At 35.9% G+C, this 21,866-nt stretch overlaps 1 protein-coding gene across 7 annotated transcripts in view; it reads right to left on the bottom strand.

The window, feature by feature from the left end:
- The window catches only part of PTBP3 (polypyrimidine tract binding protein 3), a 126,322-nt gene that overhangs the window by 52,059 nt on the left and 52,397 nt on the right, over positions 1–21,866 (bottom strand). For 4 of the 7 annotated variants that reach the window (XR_006196010.1, XM_042913641.1, XM_042913640.1 and 1 more), the window contains 3 exons: positions 14,682–14,851; positions 11,110–11,256; positions 1,893–2,057 (listed from right to left, as the gene is read on the bottom strand). Coding sequence is in view for 6 of the 7 variants with exons in the window: in XM_042913641.1 (XP_042769575.1) it covers positions 1,893–2,057; positions 11,110–11,256; positions 14,682–14,851 (482 nt within the window). In the remaining variant the exon portion in view is untranslated. Of the gene's footprint in view, positions 1–1,892; positions 2,058–11,109; positions 11,257–14,681; positions 14,852–21,380; positions 21,579–21,866 lie in introns of those variants that run through there. The other 3 variants (XM_042913643.1, XM_042913644.1, XM_042913642.1) reach the window with 2 other exon arrangements.

The following is a 21,866-nucleotide window of genomic DNA, read 5'->3' on the forward strand; positions in this document are numbered from 1 at the left end:
TTCTTAAACACACATGCACATATACATCCCTATGACTCTTCACTTAGTAGTGCAAAGCCAAAGGTTTGGAAAGCAGTTAAATGATTCTGGACTGACTTGGCATCACACTATGCAGTACATACTGAGATATAAATATGAAAATAAGTATATGTTTTAGTGTTTAAAATTTTTTAAATATTTCTTTTTGAGAGAGAGAGTATGCACGCCTGAGCGAGGGATTGGGGCAGGGAGAGGGAGAGAGGGGGAGAGGGAGAGAGGGAGAGTGGGAGGGAGAGAGAGGGAGAGAGAGGGAGAGGGAGAGAGAGAGAGGGAGAGAGAGAGAGAGAGGGAGAGAGAGAGAGAGAGGGAGAGAGAGAGAGAGAGAGAGGGAGAGAGAGAGAGAGAGAGAGGGAGAGAGAGAGAGAGAGAGAGAGAGAGAGGGAGAGAGAGAGAGAGAGAGAGAGAGAGAGAGAGAGAGAGAGAGAGAATCCGAAGCAGGCTCCAGGCTCTGAACTGTTAGCACAGACGTGGATGCAGGGCTTGAACCCACAAGCTAGGAGATCATGACCTGAGCTGAAGTTGGATGCTTAATCGACTGAGCCACCCAGGTACCCGTTTTAGTGTTTTAACATTATAGTGTATGGCTTGACAACTATGAGGAGATGGAATCAATATGCAGCAAAAGAGGACAAAAACTAATTGAAGTTTTTGGGCTAGATGTCAAATGTTTATACATACAGATTACCAAGTAATTGTACGTTACATTTTGAGGATACGTATATATGGAGTATTAGTTAAAACTGTAACAAGCAGGGGTGCCTGGGTGGCTCAGTTGGTTAAGCAGCCGGCTTTGACTCAGGTCATGATCTTGCAGTTTATGAGTTCAAACCTCACACTGTGCTCTCTGCTGGCAGCACAGAGCCCGCCTTGGATCTTCTGTCCTCTTCTTTCTTGCCCTCTTTTGGAAATACATACACACACATACATATATATATACATATACGTATATACACACACATATATATATGTATAGCAAGCATACAAAACACAACATTGGACTTCATATTAGGAGGCTTGAGTTCTAACTGCCTCTTCAGTTACTCTCTACAATATTTAATTATCTGAGTCTCAGTTTTATTCACTACAAAATTATGTAACTTAGTTACCTTCCAGTTCTTAAATTTGACACTCTCATAGTAGGCCATGATGTGGTGGGGTGCCTTTTATCACAACAGTTTGGACATATTAATGGGTAGTCTATGAAAATTATGTTGACCATCAGTCAGTATTTAACATGATACTTCCATTTTATACATGAAGAGTTACCACATACTTTCCTTTCAGAGTTTTTAAAATGAAAATACTCAAATGTAAGAAAGAGTTAATAGAATAACTACTATCAGTGTGTTTTTAATAGGATTCTATGCTTTGTTCATTTTCATGCTTATGTATTTTTAAAAAAGAATTTCTTACATACCCTTTTATATCAAGTATTAAAGTTAGAAAAATGAAGCTATAGAAAAGTTATCTCTGGGTGCCTAGGTGGCTCAGTTGATTGAGCGTCCGACTTCGCTCAGGTCATGATATCGCAGCTCACAAGTTCGGGCACTGCATCGGGCTCTATGCGGACAGCTTAGAGCCGGGAGCCTGCTTCAGATTCTGTGTCTCCCTCTCTCTGTCCCCCCCACTTGTGTGTTCTCTCTCTCTCTCTCTCTCTCTCAAAATAAACATTAAAAAAAATTATCTCTAATAGATGCTATTTCCTACATAAAACAGGATGCCTAAGGTTATTATTATTTAAACATATATACCAGCCAAAATAAAAAAAAAAAAAAAAAAAAAGAAAGTTAAGATATAAACATCAAAAGCTACAGAGGTCACATTTGCCTCTTAAGAGTGTTGTTCCACTTTACCTGATGAAGAACTTCCAGAGTAACAGGGTAAAAGAGGTTTTCAATAATTATTCGGAGCACAGGGCTCTGCCCAGGTATGACTGTGCCTTCATTGGTAGGAGCTCCAGGAAGGGCCAGGCTTCCTGACTGGACAGCGCTGACAGCCTGCAGTGCAGCTTGGGCTCTCTATAAAACAATCCAAAATAAGGAAAAAAATACATATCTACTTTCTCTAGATGCACATATCCTAAATTTGTAATCAGTTAAGATTCAAAAGACTTGCTTTCTTATCACAATGACACAATATTTAAGAAAGGTACTTAAAGTTACTTGAAGAAATGAAAAAAACACATGGCAAAAAAAAAAAAAAAGAGGAAAATGTGGAGATGATTTTTATTTCCTAATTTTTAAATAACAGGAAAAAAAGTGAAAGTAACATTAAAGATGACTTAAAAACCACAAGTCCCTCTTCTTTTTCCCTCCCTGAACCACTGAGTTCTAAAACCTTTGGGTGGCATATGATAGACACAAATATGGAGCTATGGTGGTTCAGAGGGGGTTAGGAATGCATCCCTATAGGAAGGCATCCTGGCATGAGCATCAGAGCCTGAGTGATGAGGACAGCATCTACATAGTAGGCTGCCTGGCAAGGGCAACTTGAGCCCAAACAAGGTAAGAAAGGTATCTAGTGTGGGGGTGGTTCAGTGCTAGACATCAAACCTGAGGAATATGAAAAGGGTAAGAAATGCATCCAGAAGAGAATAGCCTGGCAGGACTGTTAGAGCCCAAGGAGAGTTAGGAAAGGGTCCACATGGTGTGAACCAATGTAGTGAAGACAGTCCAAGCAGGGTGAAGAGGAGGTCCATGAAGGCCGGACTGGGGTAAGAAGGTAATTCAATGGTGGGGCAACCTAAAATAGGATGTAAGAACCCAAGCAGGGGCAGGCAGACAAGATTTTATTTTTTTTTAGCAAGAAGACAATATTTACTTATAATAGAACATTTACGGAGCACTAATTGCAGGTATCATTCTATGCATTCACTATACAACTCTCTTTAATTCTCACAACAATTTACGAGGCATGTATTATTACATTTTTTTCAGATGAGAAAACCGAGTCTGAGATGGGTTAAATGGTTTGTCTGGAGTCACACAGAGGACTGTAAACAGTGGTACTTAAACACTTGACGAAAATCTGAAAATGTCTCAAACACAATTCTGAACCCCACTTCTGTCAAACTCCTGGAAACGTCTCCTATTTCTATTGTTCTTGTTGTTGTTATTGAATTACAGTTGACGTACAATGTTATATTAGTTTCAGGTGTACACCACTGTGATTTGAAAATTCTATATATTGCTCAATACTTACCACAAATGCAGTCACCATCTGCCACCATACAACACTAGTACAATATTATTGACTATATTCCCTATGCTGTACTTTTTATCTACATGACATTTATAACTGGGAGTCTGTACTTCTTAATACCTTTCACCTATTTTGCCAAACCCTCTTCCCAACCACCTTCCTGTGTGGCAACCACTAGTTTGCTCTGTGTATTTAAGAATTTGTTTTTTGTTTTTCATTTATTTTCTAGATTCCACATATAAGTAAATCACATATTTGTCTTTCTCTGTCTGATTTACTTCACTTAGCATAATACCCTCTAGGTAGATCCATATTGTTGCAAATGGCAAGATTTCATTCGGCAGATGAGTTTCGAAATAGCATGCTCCACTAAAAAGACCAGAGTGCCCTAAAACAAGTCGAGTTCCAGAGCTGGAGCAAAGACAGTACAAAATGAGTAACTTTTTTGTTTCTTTGGTTTTTTTTGTTTGTTTTTACTAGGATGCAAAGAACTGTTCAAATATTTATGGAAACATGCCAAAAGATAGAAGACAGCTTCCTGAAGTGGCTCCCACTGGCCAAATATAGGACAGTCTGAGAATCAAAATAGTGATTGTAACAAATAACAACCCATCAAATAAAACAGGAAACCTTAAATCCATACTGGTATAAGTTGACAGTTGGTAAGAAGTATATATATACTGCTTTAAAGTACCTTCCCCCAAAATATTCCTCTTTCCTCCTTTGTAAGTCATAACTTTACAGTGGAGAAGCCAAACATGAGCCTCATCAAGGAATCTAAGAGCACAACATCAGTAATGCAACAAACTGAAATTATGTGCCACCTGATATGATGCAATGAGGAAAAAAAGGACATTACTTCCACGATGTTCCTGTCAAAACTATATACACTGAACGTAATCACAAGGCAATACCAGATAAACTCAAATTGAGGGAAATCAAGACAACAGACTGCCTATAATTATCCAAAGTGTCAAATCAAGGTCATGAAAGTCAAAAACTGAGGAACTGTTTCAGACTAAAGAACACTAAAAGATGTGACTTCTAAACAGAACATGTGATTCTAAATAATGTTTGTTTTGCTCTAACAAACATTACTGGGATGATAGGCAAAACTTGAATGGGGACTGAGGACTGAATGTCAATTTCCTAATTTTGACCTCTATATTTTGGTTGTGTAGGAAAATGTCCTTGCTTATAGGAAATGCACACTAAAATACTGGACAATGAAGACCGATCAGGTAAGCAACTTATTCATAAATGCCTGAAGAAATCAAAACTTGTATTGTATCTGTAACTCTTTTTCAATTTTATGACTGCCTCAAAATTTAAAACCATTATTTAGAAAATGTAGTGGGTGAAGGAAGGAAAATTTAAGGGAAAAAAGCATGGTTAATGATTAATGAAATCAAATGCAAGTTTTCATCAATCTCTTTGTTCCATTCTCATCATTCCTTAAGAATGGTGATAATCAGTCTGTGCCACAAAATGAAAAAAAATCACCACTTTTTTACATATATTCACTTCCAATTTTAAATGAACATTTCTTGTGTTTTGCTTTTATTATTTTAATTTTTAGTTTATTATATCATCTCTCTAATGTGAGACATTATGCTATGATAAATAACATTAAAAGAAGAATCTTTCTGAAGGTTGGCTTTTAACTTTGCGTATGCTTAATAAACTTCCACTTTTTTTTTTTTTAAAGTTTATTATTTATTTTGAGAGAGACAGCAAGAGGGAGAAGGAGAGAGAGAATCCCAAGCAGGCTCCACACCAGAAGCACAGAGCCTGATGGGGATCTGGCACCCATGAACCATGAGATCATGACCTAAGCTGAAACCTGGAGTCAGACACTTAACCCACTGACTCACCCAGGTGCCCCAGAACAACTTCCACTTTTATGCTTATATGCAACTCCTTTTTTATACTTTTTACCAGCATTTTTAGGCCATATAGATTTTTATGTATCAGGTAATATTCAAACTGCCCAACATTCAGTTTCTAAAACATCATTATCTTTGAGAACAATGTATGTGTAATTATTTGAAAATTTTATATCATTTGTTTTCAAAACTGTGCTCTTATAAAAACAGCCATGTGTATGGAATACTGAGCATCCCAATCCTGCCTCAAAAACAGCAGTTTATCTCACATATTTTACACTGGGATCCTCAGTAAGAGTTTATTTGGAAAATGGGTTCTATTGTTTTCAAGTTTGAAAACTGATTCAGACTTCCACTTTGAGTCTATAATTAGCAGAAGGTGTGGGTCAATTAATAATTAATTTTAAAAAGACCCAGAAGGTAGAATTAGCAGACAAGAACATGTGGGACTCGAACTCATGACCCCAAGATCAAGAGTTACATGCTCTTCCGACTGAGCCAGCCAGGTACGCCTAAATTTTTCATTTTTAAATTTATTTAAATTTAGCCACATGTAGCTAGCAGCTACCATACCAAACATAACTCTAGAACGTCTAGGCAAAGACTTCAACATAGAGAAGTTCTAAATGGAATAATGGTTCTTTTTTTTCTTAGATCAGGAGGATTAAATCTTTACAAAACTAAGCCTGCACAACCAAAAGTAAACTTAACCTTGCTGACTTTACTTCATTATGCCATCAATCATTCTACCAATCCTTTTTATTAAACAATTCTACACATATGCTTCCTGCTACTGATACTACTATTTTTATCATAGCTCCTCTTCCTTCACTCATCCTTTTTGGCATGGGGGGTACCACAACAGAGAAATAGGAGAAGCCACGGTACCTATTGTGCTAGTCATTCTAGAGTTCTCAACATATTCTGCATTAGTATTTCACAGAGCACTGAGTACAAAGGTCTCTGAGCAGCAGGCATGCAAGAAATGCTTTTGACAATAAAAATCTGAGAAAATAACACCTGAAGACAGATTTATTTAATAAATAACTCTGTAGTTTCCGTTTTTAATTAGACAAAACATTCAAGTAAAAAAAAAAATAAAATTGAGGCACACTCTCCACAGAGGGCAACAGAAAAGTTGGGGGTGGGAGAAAATGAGAAATATTTTCTTAATATAAAGAGATTATTTCACATAGATTTATGTTCTGTGTATTTGATGCTAAAAATTATAAGGCAGCAGAATTCCTACTATGGGAGATAATTTTTTAAATGTTTTCTAAACAAACTCGTTGGAATACTTTAATAACTTAATAAAGGAAACAGCAGTAGCATGACTGGAAATGCAAGTATTTCATCAAGGTGAGGGGAGGACAAATAGACTTCATAGAAAATTTAAACATGTCTGGATAACGCGAAAAAGACATTTCTAAAATTGAGATAGAAATGAATGTACAATAAAATGCACAGATCTGAAGTGTAGAGTTTGATGATTTTTTAAGAAAACACTTTTAGGCAAAAATCTTTCCATGGTTATCTCTGCAGATTTATAAATGTCCACCCACAAGGTAAAACAACAAAATAAAACAAAACTGTCTATACCCTAATGATGGCTATTAATAAAACCATTTCTCAAATGCTGTACCTCAAAATACAATCTAAATTTTTTAGCTATAATTTTAGTTTACATATTTTTTAAGCTTATTTATTTATTTTGAGAGAGACAGAGAAAGCACAAGTGGGGGAGGGGCAAAGAGAGAGGGAGACAGAGAATCCCAAGCAGGCTCTGCACTGTCAGCTTGGAGCCTGATGTGGGGCTAGAACTCACTAAACCACAGGATCATGACCTGAGCCAAAACCAAGAGTTGGATGCTTAACTGACTGAGCCATCCAGGTGCCCCAACTATAATTTTAGTTTAAATAAAAAGATAAAGATACTTGAAGGGCTCCTCAGTTGGTTGAGCAGCTGACTCTTGATTTCAGCTCAGGTCATGATCCCAGGCTGAGCTCTGTGCAGAGTGCGAAGCTTGCTTAAGATATTCTCTCTCTCTCTCTCTCTCTCTCTCTCTCTCTCTCTCCCTCCCTCCCTCTCTCTCTCTCTCTCTCCCTCTCTCTCTCTCTCCCTCCCTCCCTCCCTCCCTCCCTCCCTTTGCACTTCTCCCCTGCTTGTGTTCTCTCTCAAATAAATAAATAAATTTTAAAAAATATTTGATATTCACCTGACCCTCTCTGGCAAGCATGTCCATAGGCTGGAAAAGAAGTTATGTGCATGTTTTGGGTTACCTTGTTATTCAGAGAATAAAAGATAATGAAATAGTGATTTATCAGTTTCCCAGGGCTATCGGAAAAAAAAAAAAAAGACATTTGGTATATTTTATATATGCAAACAAGTACCTTAAATTCTGACTTCAACTTTGGTGTAGGACTTTGAATAAAAGAAAAACTGTTATATTTTATCAAACATCAATGTATAAAAATTGCACAAAAATAACAAAATGGAAAGGGCACTAGGAAGAAATCAAGGCTATCGAAGAATTAACTAGGTCATTTCAGCTGGCTTTGGTTGCCAAGCAACTGGAATGCCTCACAGTTTCTCTTTAGAATAATCCAGTCTTTAAGAGTTTTATTAAATTGTTTATTCCTTGTTCAAGACTTATTCTAACATATTTAGGAATCACACTAATAAGAAAACTGCCATGACTTACATGAATGAAAATTTAAAACTCTAGTGAAAGACAGGAGTCAAAATACATCCTCCTCAAAAGAATCATAGAGCAATATAAATGTTAATTATCTCAAATTAATCTATAAAATCAACCCAATTCCAATTGTGTTTTTTTTGGGGGGTAGAAGTTATCTAAATAATTCTATTATATATGGAGACATAAGTAAAATACAATAGCTAATTAATGTCTGAAAAGAGAGTATAAAAGAGGGCTTTGCCTTACAAAATATTAATACTGGAGACATTAGCTCTAGGGACATGAAAACAGGAATGGAACAGAAATGAATACAAAAGGTAGTCTGGATTAGACATGGAATGCACACCATGTGAGTAGCACAGATATGAGGGTATATCAGAGCCAGGCAAGCAGAATGTGTATGCATGCCTAAGAAGGGTATACATGCATGTTTTAAGTAGGTACAGCAAATGTACAGAAAACTAGAACATGACAAAGAACAAGTTTCACATGAGTAGATAATAAATGGGTTATTCAAAAAAACGATAAAGGAGAAACAGGTCAATGGGAGTTAAAAAAGAGATCAAAGCCTACCCTCACTCCCCACCTCCAAAATATTTCTAATAAAACAAAAATTTAAACATTTAAATAAAAACAACTAAAACATAAAAATACGAGAAGAAAACACAGGTAAAAAAAATTTAAAAAAATTTTTTAACGTTTATTTATTTTTGAGGCAGAGACAGAGCATGATTGGGGGAGGGTCAGAGAGAGAGGGAGACACAGAATCTGAAACAGGCTCCAGGCTCTGAGCTGTCAGCACAGAGCCCGACGCGGGGCTCGAACTCACAGACCGCGAGATCACGACCTGAGCCGAAGTCGGACGCCTAACCGACTGAGCCACCCAGGCACCCCAAAAACAATTTTTTTAATGTTGGTATACTAGGTCCTGATGAGCATGGTATCAAAATCAGAAACCATAATACAATCTTAAGAGATTTGACTATTGTGTAAAAATATTTTTAAAACCGCATTAGTAGACAAAACTCAGAGAGACAGAAAGTAGACTGTGGCTGCCAGAGGCTAGGGGGGCAGGGGAATGCGGAATTAGCGTTTAGGGCATAGAGTTTCAATTTGGGAAGGTGAAAGAATTTATTTTTTTAAGTTTATTTACTTATTTTGAGAGAGAGAGAGAGAGAGAGAAGGAGGAAGGGGAGAGGGAGAGAGTGTGAGAGAGAATCCCAAGCAGGCTCTGCACTGTCAGCACAGAGCTCAAAGCAGGGCTTAATCTCACAAACCATGAGATCATGACCTGGTGTCCCAAGGTGAAAGAATTCTGGAGAAAGATGGTGGTGATGGATTGCACAATATGAATGTACTTAATGCTGCTCGGCATTTACAAATGGTCAAAATGATAAATTTTATATGTAATTTACCACAGTGTTAAAAATGGGGAAAAAAACTGCATCAACAGAAATCACTATACTTTATAAGTTATCAAATAAATATTAAGTAAACAATAAAATATGATTTCATCCTCTAATAAAGACGACAGGAAAACTGCTTGCTTACACATATGAGTGGCACCCTAAGCTGGCACATATTCTTTAAAAAAAGAAATCATGTGGGGCACCTGGGTGGCTCAGTCAGTTAAGTGACTGACTTTGGCTCAGGTCATGATCTCACCATTCATTAATTCAAGCCCCCCATTGGGCTCTCTGCTGTCAGCACAGAGCCCGCTACGGGTCCTCTTTCTCCCTGTCTCTCTGCCCACCCCCCCCACACTTGCACACATAGCCTCTCCCTCTCTCTCTCTCTCTAAAATAAACATTAAAAAAAAGCAATCATGAAACATATATCAAAATATAAAATATGCATATGCTTAGTCCCAGCAATTTCACTGCCATAAACGTTAACTAGTAAGAAAATGTTGCAAGTGTGCTAGGATATATAAGAATGTTGCTACAGTGCTATTTCTAAAAAGTGTAGAATTGGAAACAATTTCAATGTCTATTAACAAGACATTGGATAGATTATGGCTATCTTATAGAAGGGAGTATTATGCATTCACTTAAAAACCGTGAAGTAATTCTGCCTTTATAGCCATCAAAAAAATATCCATGACACATTATAAAAAAAAATATGAGCTTTCAAAACATTAGGATTCCACTTATGTAAAATTATATACACAGATAATAATACACCTGGATAGAGAAGGAATACACACCAAACTGTTAGCAAATGTTAATTAGTTGTCTCTGGACAACTGTGTTGTTGTTGTTGTCATTTTTACTTTTCTGGACTGTTTGAATGTTTTACCATGCGAATGGATGCTATTTAGAATTTTTAAGTCAATTTTTCATTTACAAAAGTCTACACTATTTAAAAATATCTAACATCTCATTTACTAAGTTTATATAGGTTATTATATGCCACTAATATCTCTTAGAAAAAGCTAAGGATTATGCACAGAAAAATTCTTTGTTTTAAAAATGTGGAAAACTAATTTAAATTCAGTAGCTTGCACTATAATGACTTTCAGCACAGAATCAAAGGGCTGGAGTTCTTTTGCCTAGAGCAAGACTATAGGGCCCAAACATGCTCATAACATAATAAAAAAACCTCTTTCTTGCTTTGTGGATCAATTTTTCTTACCCTTAAGTAACTTCAAATTACTATTTTAGCTACTACAAATCAACCCGGAGAGACACAGAAGATGAACTATAGTCAATATGAACTATATCAAAATAAAAACTGAAAAATGAGGTTAGAGATGTTGATATTCTACATTCCACATTCACCTAGAAGAGTCAAAAACCATTTAATGAACATATCTATACAAATTCTTATTAACATCTTAATGTTAACATCACAATAGAAGCGGCACTGAAATTCTTAATGCCTTTGTTATATATTCTAAGTATTCTATAAAAAGTTACTTTGGACTTGAAATTTTAAGAGATAAGAATGTAAGTTTTTTCTCTTACTCGTGAAAAAAGTTTCAAGGGCAAACTAAATTTCTGCCATTTCTGCAGTCAAATGCTCTGCCTCTGAGCTATACCCCTAGTATGTGTCATTTCTAGCACCGCAACTTAAAACGTATTTCTAAATGGCACTACTTAAGCCTTCAGGTAAGAATTTACATACATAATCTTTACTAATAAACCACCCTAACAGGAAGGAACATGATTTTTTTTCCTCTCTGAGAAATAGAAAATTAATCTTAAGCTATTATACCATGTATTCTTGTAGCTTTTTTTTTTTTTTTTTTTGTAGCTAATTTTTTAAATACTTTCAATACTTACAGCTTGATTAGGTAGATTGTCAGTCTTAAGTTCTCTGTGATTGGAATACTGAATAAAAACAGGCTGGCTTCGAAGGTGAGGAGTAACAGGAGTGTAGTAATTCACCATAGTAACAGCAGCTTCCTCAGAAGCCATTTCTAAGAAAGCCTGTAATAAACACAAGAAAGTAAAGTGAAAGCTCATGTTTTTGAAAGACAGCTAAGAACTATGAAAAAACTCTTGCTTCAAAGTGTACCACTGATGTTAAATGAAAATACATATGAAAAGTCGAGCTCAATAAAGGATTTGGGACTGGGAAATTGCCAGTTGAATAAATGATTTCATGTGGTTTTTGGTTTTCCTCTTTTTTCTCTTTCTTCTAAAATCTAGAAATAATTAAAAAGGTGAAAATAAAGGTGAGCATCAGTACTGTAAAATGGATGCTTTCAGGGGTTAGAATTTAATAGTTCTTTCCTAAATAAGAACTTTCCAAGATGGGGCATAATGATTTGCTCTTTTACCTTTTAATTAAATAGCTGTTTATGATACACTTAAGTTTATGATACAATTAAATGCAGAACTCAGGTGTAAAGGCTCAATTGTTCAAGTTAGGGAAATGGGATAATATCTTTCCTACATTAAGTCAATATTGATTTGAATCATTCAAGTGACTTTTTCTGAGATCTGTGTTAAAAAATACAGAGGCAACAAGCCCAAAATGAAGTCACCTGTACTAAGCCCGACTAAGCCCACATCACCAAACCAGGAGTTAATACCTAACAATTATAGTTTCAACCTCTCCCAAGATTAGAATCTTAAACCAGTTCATCTGGAATTACTTGGTCAGCACTAGTGAGGTTATCTGCCTTACAGACCCCAACCATTCCCTAAAGGAAGATGACCTTGCCTCAAACAACTCACTCTACTAGTAACTTCCTTGTCCCACCCTATTCTGCCTACAGAAGCCTTTCATTATGCACTGCTCTTCACAGCTCCTTTCTATCTGCTAGATGAAATGCTACCCAATTCACGAATCCTTGAATAAAGCCAATAAAATCTTTAAAATTTACTCAACTGAATTCATCTTTTAACACCTGTAATCATTGTACGAATATTAGATATCTGAAAAATAACACAGGAAGAGCTGAGATCAGAAAAGACTCCTTGAGATCTATGTCTTATTCCACACATGGCTTCTTCCAGCTGTAAGAACTCCTGAAACTTCCGTGAGAGGTTCTGCCACCCTATCATAATGGTTAGTTACGAAGATGAAATACTAACCATTCTGAGCCCCCAGAACTACCTATAATGAACATCTCAAATTAAAAATGTATAGGAAGAACTCCTGATCCAAGTCCATGCAAATTTCTAGTTTGATAACTCAATTCTTTTTTACTACAACAGAGCATGTAATTAGCAAGTGTACAGTAACCACTTCAAATTATATATAAAACACAACTTATAAAAATATATATTTATTAACAAAATTTCCTGAACATAGGAAATGGCAAATATCTGTAAGTCAAACTATTTATTTGTTTATAGTTATCTTACTAAGTGTTTCTATTTGGCAAATATTCCAGTAAAGGAATATTAACCTGACAAATGTTAAATGTGATGCTTAACTGTATCCATCAAATGTCACAAATGAACCAATTAAATGCTTTAATTAACAACATTCTATGAAGTAGTAATGTTAGCCACACCACAATAGATCAAATATCATTAATTAACTGATCCTCAATAAACAAATAAATTCTACTATCTTCAAGAAATGCACTTTAAAACCATTATCTGTATTAGTAATATGCTTTTACTAATTTTTCTAAGGAAGATAAAAATGATCAAGGTAACCAAAAAGCAATAGCAACATTTCCTGTCTGGTTTTTAATCACCTTTTCAACAAAGAATATGTAAACTTTTTGCTAATAATATTCACTATATAGAGGGAGAGTATCTTTCTGAAAACCCCTTCATAAATGCAAAAACTAAACTCAATGTCTAACATTAGTTACACAAAGGAAAAGCTAAACAATATCTTTGGAATACATGATTATTATTATAGAAAATTTTTCTTGAAAGTATATACAACCTAAAAATTCATGCATAAAAAGAACTTTTTCCACATGGACCCCAGTAGGAATTATTTAGGTTTTTCTAAAGTATCCAAAGAAATCAATTTTCATAATAAGGGGTGGAAAAAAAAAAAAAATTCCAGAAGTCACTAACCACAGAAAGGCTGGCGAAAATATCCCGTATGCTGCCCTCAACACTCCCACCTCTAAGTGCCATCAGAAAGATTACAGCTACAAGTAGTTCTAATGACTCACATCACTCTCTTGCTAAAGTATATAACTAACAAAATATTTTCTAAACATGATTTATGACTGAAAGATAAGCAATTAACACAATAGCACTGCAGATAAATAATAAACCCAGAACCAATAGCAGAGACAAAAACAAATTGTGACATTGCTGCCCCTCACAACCATCTAACAGAATATACAGGATACAGTGCATGAAACATGATAATGTACATGATACACATACACGATACATCTCACAGCCATTAGACTTGGCCATGTTGGCTCTTTTAAAACCACCCAAACCATATATTCTCAGCAGTGGCAACTGAGTTAAAATAAAGATCCAGGCACATGTAAGATTTCCAGAAGATGTAAAACAAATGTGTAAACATACAAGAGCCGAATACTAAAACATGTTATTTAGCCTCTCCAGATTTAAATAACCTCATCCGAATTAAACAGGAACGTTAGTTTCACTAAAGGGCCAGAATCAGACATGATAATCTCTTTCATGTCCAAACACATACCAATCTGTTTATAAATATATTTGTTTCTTAAACTTATTTACAAAAGTGTAAGAACATAGGGTCTTATCACAATGTACTACACAATGTTTAGGGCTTAAATCTGTTGTCTTCTTCTTACCAGCAATGCTCAGTTTAAAAAATTTTCAGGACAACCAAAAACTGGGAAAGAACTAAAGAATTCATCCTAATGGGGTCTGAGTTGGAACAAAAAAGCAGGTGATTACTCAAATCAACATAACAAGTATTATATTTTTGTCATGGTCACCACAAAAGCAAGTTTCCTGATTCATCTTAAGAAAAACCTATTAACTTCTGAAATGAAGAACCTCTAACAATCTCTTTTGAATTATTAAAGAAGTTATATATTAATTCTAAACTAAAATATACCACACATTTCTATACAGATTTTGGAAAACTTATTCTTTAACTACCAAATGAGGCATAATTTATATCCTCTCTGTGTCTTGGTCTTCTGATAATCACAGGGTATTTTCATAAACTATTTTGTAATTAAGAATATAAAATTTTTTTGTTCAGGAAGAAAAGGACAAGTCATTGAAAAAGAGATAATCCTATGTCCTGTGTTAATAATTTTGTTTGTTGCTTCCTGTCATACATAAAAAAAATTCTATTTAAAAAACTACTTTATGTAAATAAAATGAAATTTAGAAAATACAGAAAAGTTCAAGAAAATAAAAGTCACCTTTAACACTAGTACCCAGAGATAATCACTGTGGTTCAATCTTTAAATATTACATACCTGGCTCTTTCCTTTCAACATCAAAAGATTAGTTACTTTGCCAAATGGTAGACCTAATGATATGACCTCTGCTTCGGTGACATCACTTGGAATTTTGCGAAGATGGAGAACACGAGAAGGCGAACAGGGAGGTCTATCTCCTTTAAATTTCTTGTTGTCATTCCCATTAGCTAAAAAAATATAAGATTTTTTCAAATTACTGAAACTAATTTAGGTTGACATACTACATTAACCCTATTGTCACATTTCATCTCCAACAGTTTTAGTTTTTGAAATTCAGGGAAACTCTAGGGCTGATCAGAGATAAGGACAGTGGAAAACCATCCACTTTCAATGAATGGGTGTTTTGGTTTTTCATGGCAAGTATTAAATTTTTTAAAAATTGAAGTCTGGTTTTTATTTTTTTTTTCAACGTTTTTTTTTTTTTTTTTTTTTTTTGTATTTATTTTTGGGACAGAGAGAGACAGAGCATGAACGGGGGAGGAGCAGAGAGAGAGGGAGACACAGAATCGGAAACAGGCTCCAGGCTCCAAGCCATCAGCCCAGAGCCTGACGCGGGGCTCGAACTCACGGACCGCGAGATCGTGACCTGGCTGAAGTCGGACGCTTAACCGACTGCGCCACCCAGGCGCCCCTGAAGTCTGGTTTTTAATTTCAAGGAAAAGTATTGGATAAATAAATTAATATAGAGAGAGATCAAATTCCTCTAAACAACTATTGTGAATGGAGAATAATGTTTATAATGTCTTTAATGTATTTTTAAAGATATTCTGCTAACTTGTTCCCGTGCTAAATAAGTAAATATGAACAATTAACTTTCAGGAAAGACTATAAAAGAAATTTTATATTTATCACATCCTGAGGGGATTTGGATTTGAGCTGTATCATTATGAAAATTAAGTTTATTTCTCAGGCATTATGTAGTTTTTACTAATCTATTTATAAAGTGTTTTTTAGAAGCTAAATTGCGGTTTCCTAAGACAATCTTATTCCTTACCATGTAACAGTAGGTCTTAACATAAGCATCTTATTAGAAATGCAAATCTTCAGCCCCACCTCAGACCTACTAAATCAGAACCTAAGGGGTGGCACCCAGCAACCTGTATTTTAACAAGCCCTCCAAATGATTTTGATGCAATCTGAAGTTTGAGAAGACTGCTGCACAATAAAAAAATCCATTATCCCAGTTACAGCTAGATTTTACTTAAATTCTTTTAACACTGACAATAACTAGAATTGATAAGCCTGTAATGAATACTCAAATTTATGTACATAAGATTCAGAAATGTTTTTCCTTGGAAAAAAAGCACCATATAAGACTGAATGCAAATTATCTGAAAGCCCTGTTTCATTACAGTGTGTGTGTGTGTGTGTGTGTGTGTGTAAATGCTAAACAGTACCATACTTAGCACTATTAGGAGGAAAATACAATCTTTCCAAATGTCAAAAAATTGTCATTTTTCCAAACATTAATGGAACTTTGCAATCAGATGTCTATGGCTATAAATAAGTAACATGAGGACCACATAAAAACTATATGGCCATACTGTGTCCCCATATCTGTGGCATAGAAGTCAACATGCTTTCCAGTGAGTAGCTTGACTTAATACCCAAATCAGCACTCACTCCCAAATTCTCTGTTCATGAATGCAGGCAGCATCCTACCCAGACACCAAATACTACTGATTCCTTCAGGTCCTTAGTGGTCTGTACCTGTATATAACAAATGCCTAGTGAGACTGTGGAAAATAGGCAGTTAAATATTTATTGCAAATTAATCTGTGAGTCAAGAGATTTCTTCTCCTCTCAACCACCCAGAAATACTGATTTTTCCCTCCAAAATCACTAATTAACATTTTTCATGTCCATTCGCAATGTCACTAAGTTCACCTATGATCATTTCCACTTCTACTCTACCTCCCTCTAGCCTCAGTCCCTCCTCCACCCCCACTCAGATTCAACATCCTATCGACCGACCACACTATCCTGCTCTAAACACGCTGACCAGCTTGCAACCACCTGAAATGTCCCTTAGTTTCTAGTTTTCACACTGTTTTCACTTATACTACCTCATTTGAGTAGACAAATAAAAATATACTGAGTTAAATATTAACAGATGAAGAGACAGAAGTTCAGAAACTAAATGATTTTGTATACAGCTAGCAAGTGAAAACGTCATTCAAACTAAAGTTTAAAGGTAATTTTTTTTTTTTTAGCACAAACATCTCAAAATGTCTTACCATTCCTAGAAAAAAGCAAGCCACTTGACATGGACATACATTTTGAAAGTGTGTGCAGATTTATGTGGATTATAATGACAACTGTCATTAAATTAGAACACTAATCATCACGTCCTAAACAGGAGTGAAAGCTAGGCATGGAGTATGCCCTTTTGCACCCTCCTTTGCATCGATGGCAAGATAGCACTACCACCATCTTGTGCCTTCTTAACTAGCACAAGGTGTTAAAGACTGGAAAAACCTCCTAGATGCAAGGAGATTTTATCAGTTTACCCAGAATATTCCAAAAACAAATGGAAGAACACTGAAAAGGCTGCTCCTGAGCAGGGGAGGGGCAGAGAAAAAGGGACAGAGAGAATCCCAAGTAGGTGCTGAGCTGTCAGCGCAGAGCCCCTTGTGGGGCTCAAACTCACGAACTATGAGATCATGACCTGAGCTGAAACAAACAGTCCACACTTAACGGACTGAGCCACCCAGGCACCCTGAGGTGGTTTCTTTAACAGAGGTTTTCATCATCTCTGTAAAACTGTGTAAGCAAAAATGAATGCCTACACTTGCTATGTGAATTCGTGTTGTACTATCAAATAAAGACCTATGGTAACAAATTAAAAAAAATTTTTTTTCAATGTTTATTTAGTTTTGAGAAAGAGACAGACAGAGACAGAGCACAAACGGAGGAGGGGCAGAGAGAGAGGGAGACACAGAATCCGAAGCAGGGTCCAGGCTCCACTGAGCTGTCAGCAGAGAGTCTGATGAGGGGTTCAGATTCACAGACCACAAGATCATGACCTGAGCCGAAGTGACACACTTAACCGACTGAGCCACCCAGGCACCCCTGCTGACAAATTTTATCAAGAGATACTTAATTATAAAAACCCAGCATTTTAGGTTGTTAATTGTTCTGAATTATAAAAGTGCCTGAGCAATGTTAAGAGCATGGGCTATTAAATCAGACATCCTGTTCTAGCAAGTTACCTGAAATAGCTGAGCCTCAAATTCTTTTCCAGTAAAATGAGTGTAACAAGGTTATTTTGAAAAGTAAATTAGATAACATATTTAGATACAAGGTGTAATGCCTAGCACATAGTAATCAATAATAGGTCACGATTTTCTTAAGAAGGATTTTTATCTAGAAGTGATAGTCTTTCTACTTTTTTGGTATTAAAATGATGATTATAGGTAACAATGATTTTTTTTCTTATAAGTGCTTACTTTGGAAAATTTAAGACACTGTCCAAATTAACTAAAAATTTAATTATTCTATGAAAGCTAAAAATCTAAGAATAACCCCAGAAAAGGTGATAGCCAAAGACTCGATAAATATAATAATCTGAAAATGGAAAATACATAAGCAAATATATGGCATCATTTAATAAAAGTCAACAGAAAACAAGGAAATTCTAATGTATTAAACACGTAACTTTGAAGAATTGTTCTCTGTACAAAAAAATAACATGAGACTTTCCAAAATTTTTATTATAAAAATCAGCATTCAAAATACTTCACTTGTAAAAATTTCATATTTTACTGAATGATACACTGAAAATTACTGAATACTTGCTACATATTAGGTTCCAAAGAGAGTAAGTAGGTTTTTATTTTTTTCAATGTTTATTTATTTATTTTTGAGACAGCGTGCAAGCAGGGGAGGGGGAGAGTGAGAGCGAGAAGAGAGAGACAGAGAGAGAATCCCAAGCAGGCTCTGTCCATGCTGTCAGTGCAGAGCCCGATGTGGTGCTTGAACCCACGAACTATGAGATCCTAAGTAGAAGTCAGATGCTTAACCTACTGAGCCACCCAGGTGCCCCGAAAGAAGCTTTTTAAAATTCATGTATTTCCATCTCAAAATTGGAGAAATCCACCAGGAAAACTATGCTAGAAATCTGGATCTTTTTAAAAATGCAAGTTTAATAGGATATACTTTATCTATTTATTTGTTTATTAAAAAAATTTTTTTTAATGTTTATTTTTGAGCAGGGAAGGGGGCAGAGAGAGAGGGAGACACAGAATCTGAAGCAGGCTCCAGGCTCTGAGCTGCCAGCACAGGGCCCGACACGGGGCTCGAACCAGTGGACTGTGAGATCATGACCTGAGCCAAAGTCAGACGCTTCACCTACTAAGCCACCCAGGCATCCCTAGGGTATACTTTAGATACAATAAAATCTATGTAACATTTTAAATGCAGAGTTTGACAACTTTTGACAAATGTATATATCCCTATGACCACAAAAATCAGGATACACAACTTTTCCATCATCCTCAAAAGTTCCCTGGTGTCCCTTTGTAGTCAGTCCTCCCTCTAAGACTCTCACCTCCTCAAGCTATACAGCTATCATTTGACATTACCATAGTGTCTTAGTAACTATAGATTTACAAAACAAAACAAAACAAAACAAAACAAAACAAAAAACTATAGCTTTACAGCAATTCTTTTTAAGTTTGTTTATTTATTTATTTTGAGAGAGAAAGAAGGAGCAAGTGCAGGAAGGGCAGAGGGAGAGGGAGAGAAAGAGAATCCCAAGCAGGCTTCATCCACACTGTCAGTGCAGAGCCGATGCAGGGCTTGAACCCAAGAACCATGAGATCACAACCTGGGTCGAAGTCAGACACTTAACCTACTGAACCAGGCGCAGCAGCAATTTTTGTTTTTTAAGTTTATTTTTTTTTAGTAATCTCTATACCCAAAGTGGGACTTGCATTCACGACCCCAAGACTGAGTGGCATGCTGTTCTAAGCCAGCCAGGAGCCCCTTTACAGCAATTCTTGAAATCAGGTATTTAACTGGGGAGAATTCATGTCATAATAATTTTGAGTCATCTAAAACATACCCATCATTATTTCTCTCTGCATTTATTTACGCCTTCTTTAATTTCCCTTAACGTCCTGTGGTTTTCAGTGTAATGGTCTTGCACATATTGGTATGCTGACCCTATACTCTGCAACCATGCTAAATTCTTTAGAATTTTCTACATAATACAGTTTTATTGCTTACTTTCCAACATGTGATGCCTTTTATTTCTTACTCTAGTTTTATTGAGCTGGCTAGGACTTCTTGTACAAAGATGAATAGAAATAATGAGAGTGAACATTACTTCCATTACTGTGGATTTCAGGGGACACGACTGTCTTACACCATTAAGTATATTGTCTGCTGTAGCTTCACACATTTAGTAGGGTAAACAGGTTCCCTTCTATTCCTGGCCGAGGTCTTATTTGGCCGAAGGTCTTATTTATCATGAATAAAAGTCAAAGTTGAATTTTAAATGCCTTCTCAGGACATATTAATATGATCATAAAGTTTTTCTCTTTATTCTGTTAATAGAGTATATTGTACTAATTTTCTAAAGTTAAACCACTTTGTATTCTTGGAATAAATCTGACTTGGTCATGATATATGACCTCCTCTCCATGTATATATATATATTTATATTTACATATATATATATATATAAAATATACACACACACACACACATATAGCTGAATTTGACTTAATGCCTTCTAAATATATTTGGGTCCATTTTCATGAGAGATATTAATATGTAATTTTATTTTCCCTCTTGTATCAAGGGTAATACTAACTTCATAAAAATAAATTCGAAAATGTTTTTTTTAATTTCTTTTCATTTTATTTATTTGAGAGAAAGAGCACACGTGAGAGAATGGGGGAGAGGGGCAGAGGGAGAGAGAGAATCTTAAGCAGGCCCCGAGCTCAGCACGGAACCCAATGTGGGGCTCAATCTCTCGACCCTGGGATCATGACCTGAGCTGAAATCAGGAGCTGGACGCTCAGCGGACTGAGCTACCCAGGAGCCCCAAAAGTGTTGTCTTCTATATTCTGAAGGAGTTTGTGTAGCACTGGTATGGTTTCTTCCTTTAAAAAAACCACTGGGTCTTAAATAAAAAATAAAAAAAAAAATTATATTTATTTTCAGAGAGAGAAGGGCGGGTGGCGGGGGGGTGGGTGGGGGAGTGAGCAAGGGAGGGGCGAGTAGGGGAGAGGCAGTGTGGAGCCTGACACAGAACTTGAACTCAGGAACCACGAGATCATGCCCTGAGCCAAAATCAAGAGTCAGACACTTAACCAACTGAGGCGCCCAGGCGTCCCTGGATCTTAACTTTTTAATTATCAATTTGATTTTTAAAACAAGTATAGGGGTTATTTGGGTTTTCTAGTCATTTTGTACCAGTTATGATACTCCGTATTTTTCAAGGAATTTGTCTACTTCATCTACATTGAATGAATTCCTATTCATTCATTTTATTGGCTTAAAATTGTTCATAATATTTCCTTAATATCTGTCTTAGCCTGCTTAGGATACTGTAACAAAATACAGACAGGGTCATTTAACAATAGAAATTTACTTTCTCATACTTCTGGAGATTAAAAGTCCAAAATTAAGGTACTAGCAATGTCACTTTTGAATAAGGACTCTTTTCCTGGCTTAAAGACAAGCTACCTTTTCAGTGTCCTCACATAGCAGAGGTGGAGGCAAGAGCAAGCTCTCTAATATCTCTTCTGATAGGACACTAATCCCATTGTGAAGGCCCCACAATGGGCCCAACTCCCAAGGCCCCATCTCCACATACCATCACAATGGGGGTGGGGTTTAAACAAATTACCAACAGATGTTAGTAATTTCTGTCTTCTCTCATTTTTTGGTCTTACCTAGAGGTTTATCAATTTTATTGACCTATACAAAAACAACTATTGGTTTCATTAATTTTTCTCTACTGTTTTCTATGTCCTTAATTTATGCTCCTATATTTAATATTTTCTTCCTTTAAACCTGGAGGTTTAACTTGTTTTTCTTATACTATGCTTAGAAGCTTAGATGATTTACTTTACACTTTTCTAATGTAAACAAAGCTGTAAATTCCTACTTCTAAAAACAGTTCTAGCTGAACCCTTCAAAGTTTAGTAAACTGTGTTTTTGTTTTAATTC

This window comes from Panthera leo, chromosome D4, assembly GCF_018350215.1.
Source record: "Panthera leo isolate Ple1 chromosome D4, P.leo_Ple1_pat1.1, whole genome shotgun sequence".
Lineage (NCBI taxonomy): Eukaryota > Metazoa > Chordata > Mammalia > Carnivora > Felidae > Panthera > Panthera leo.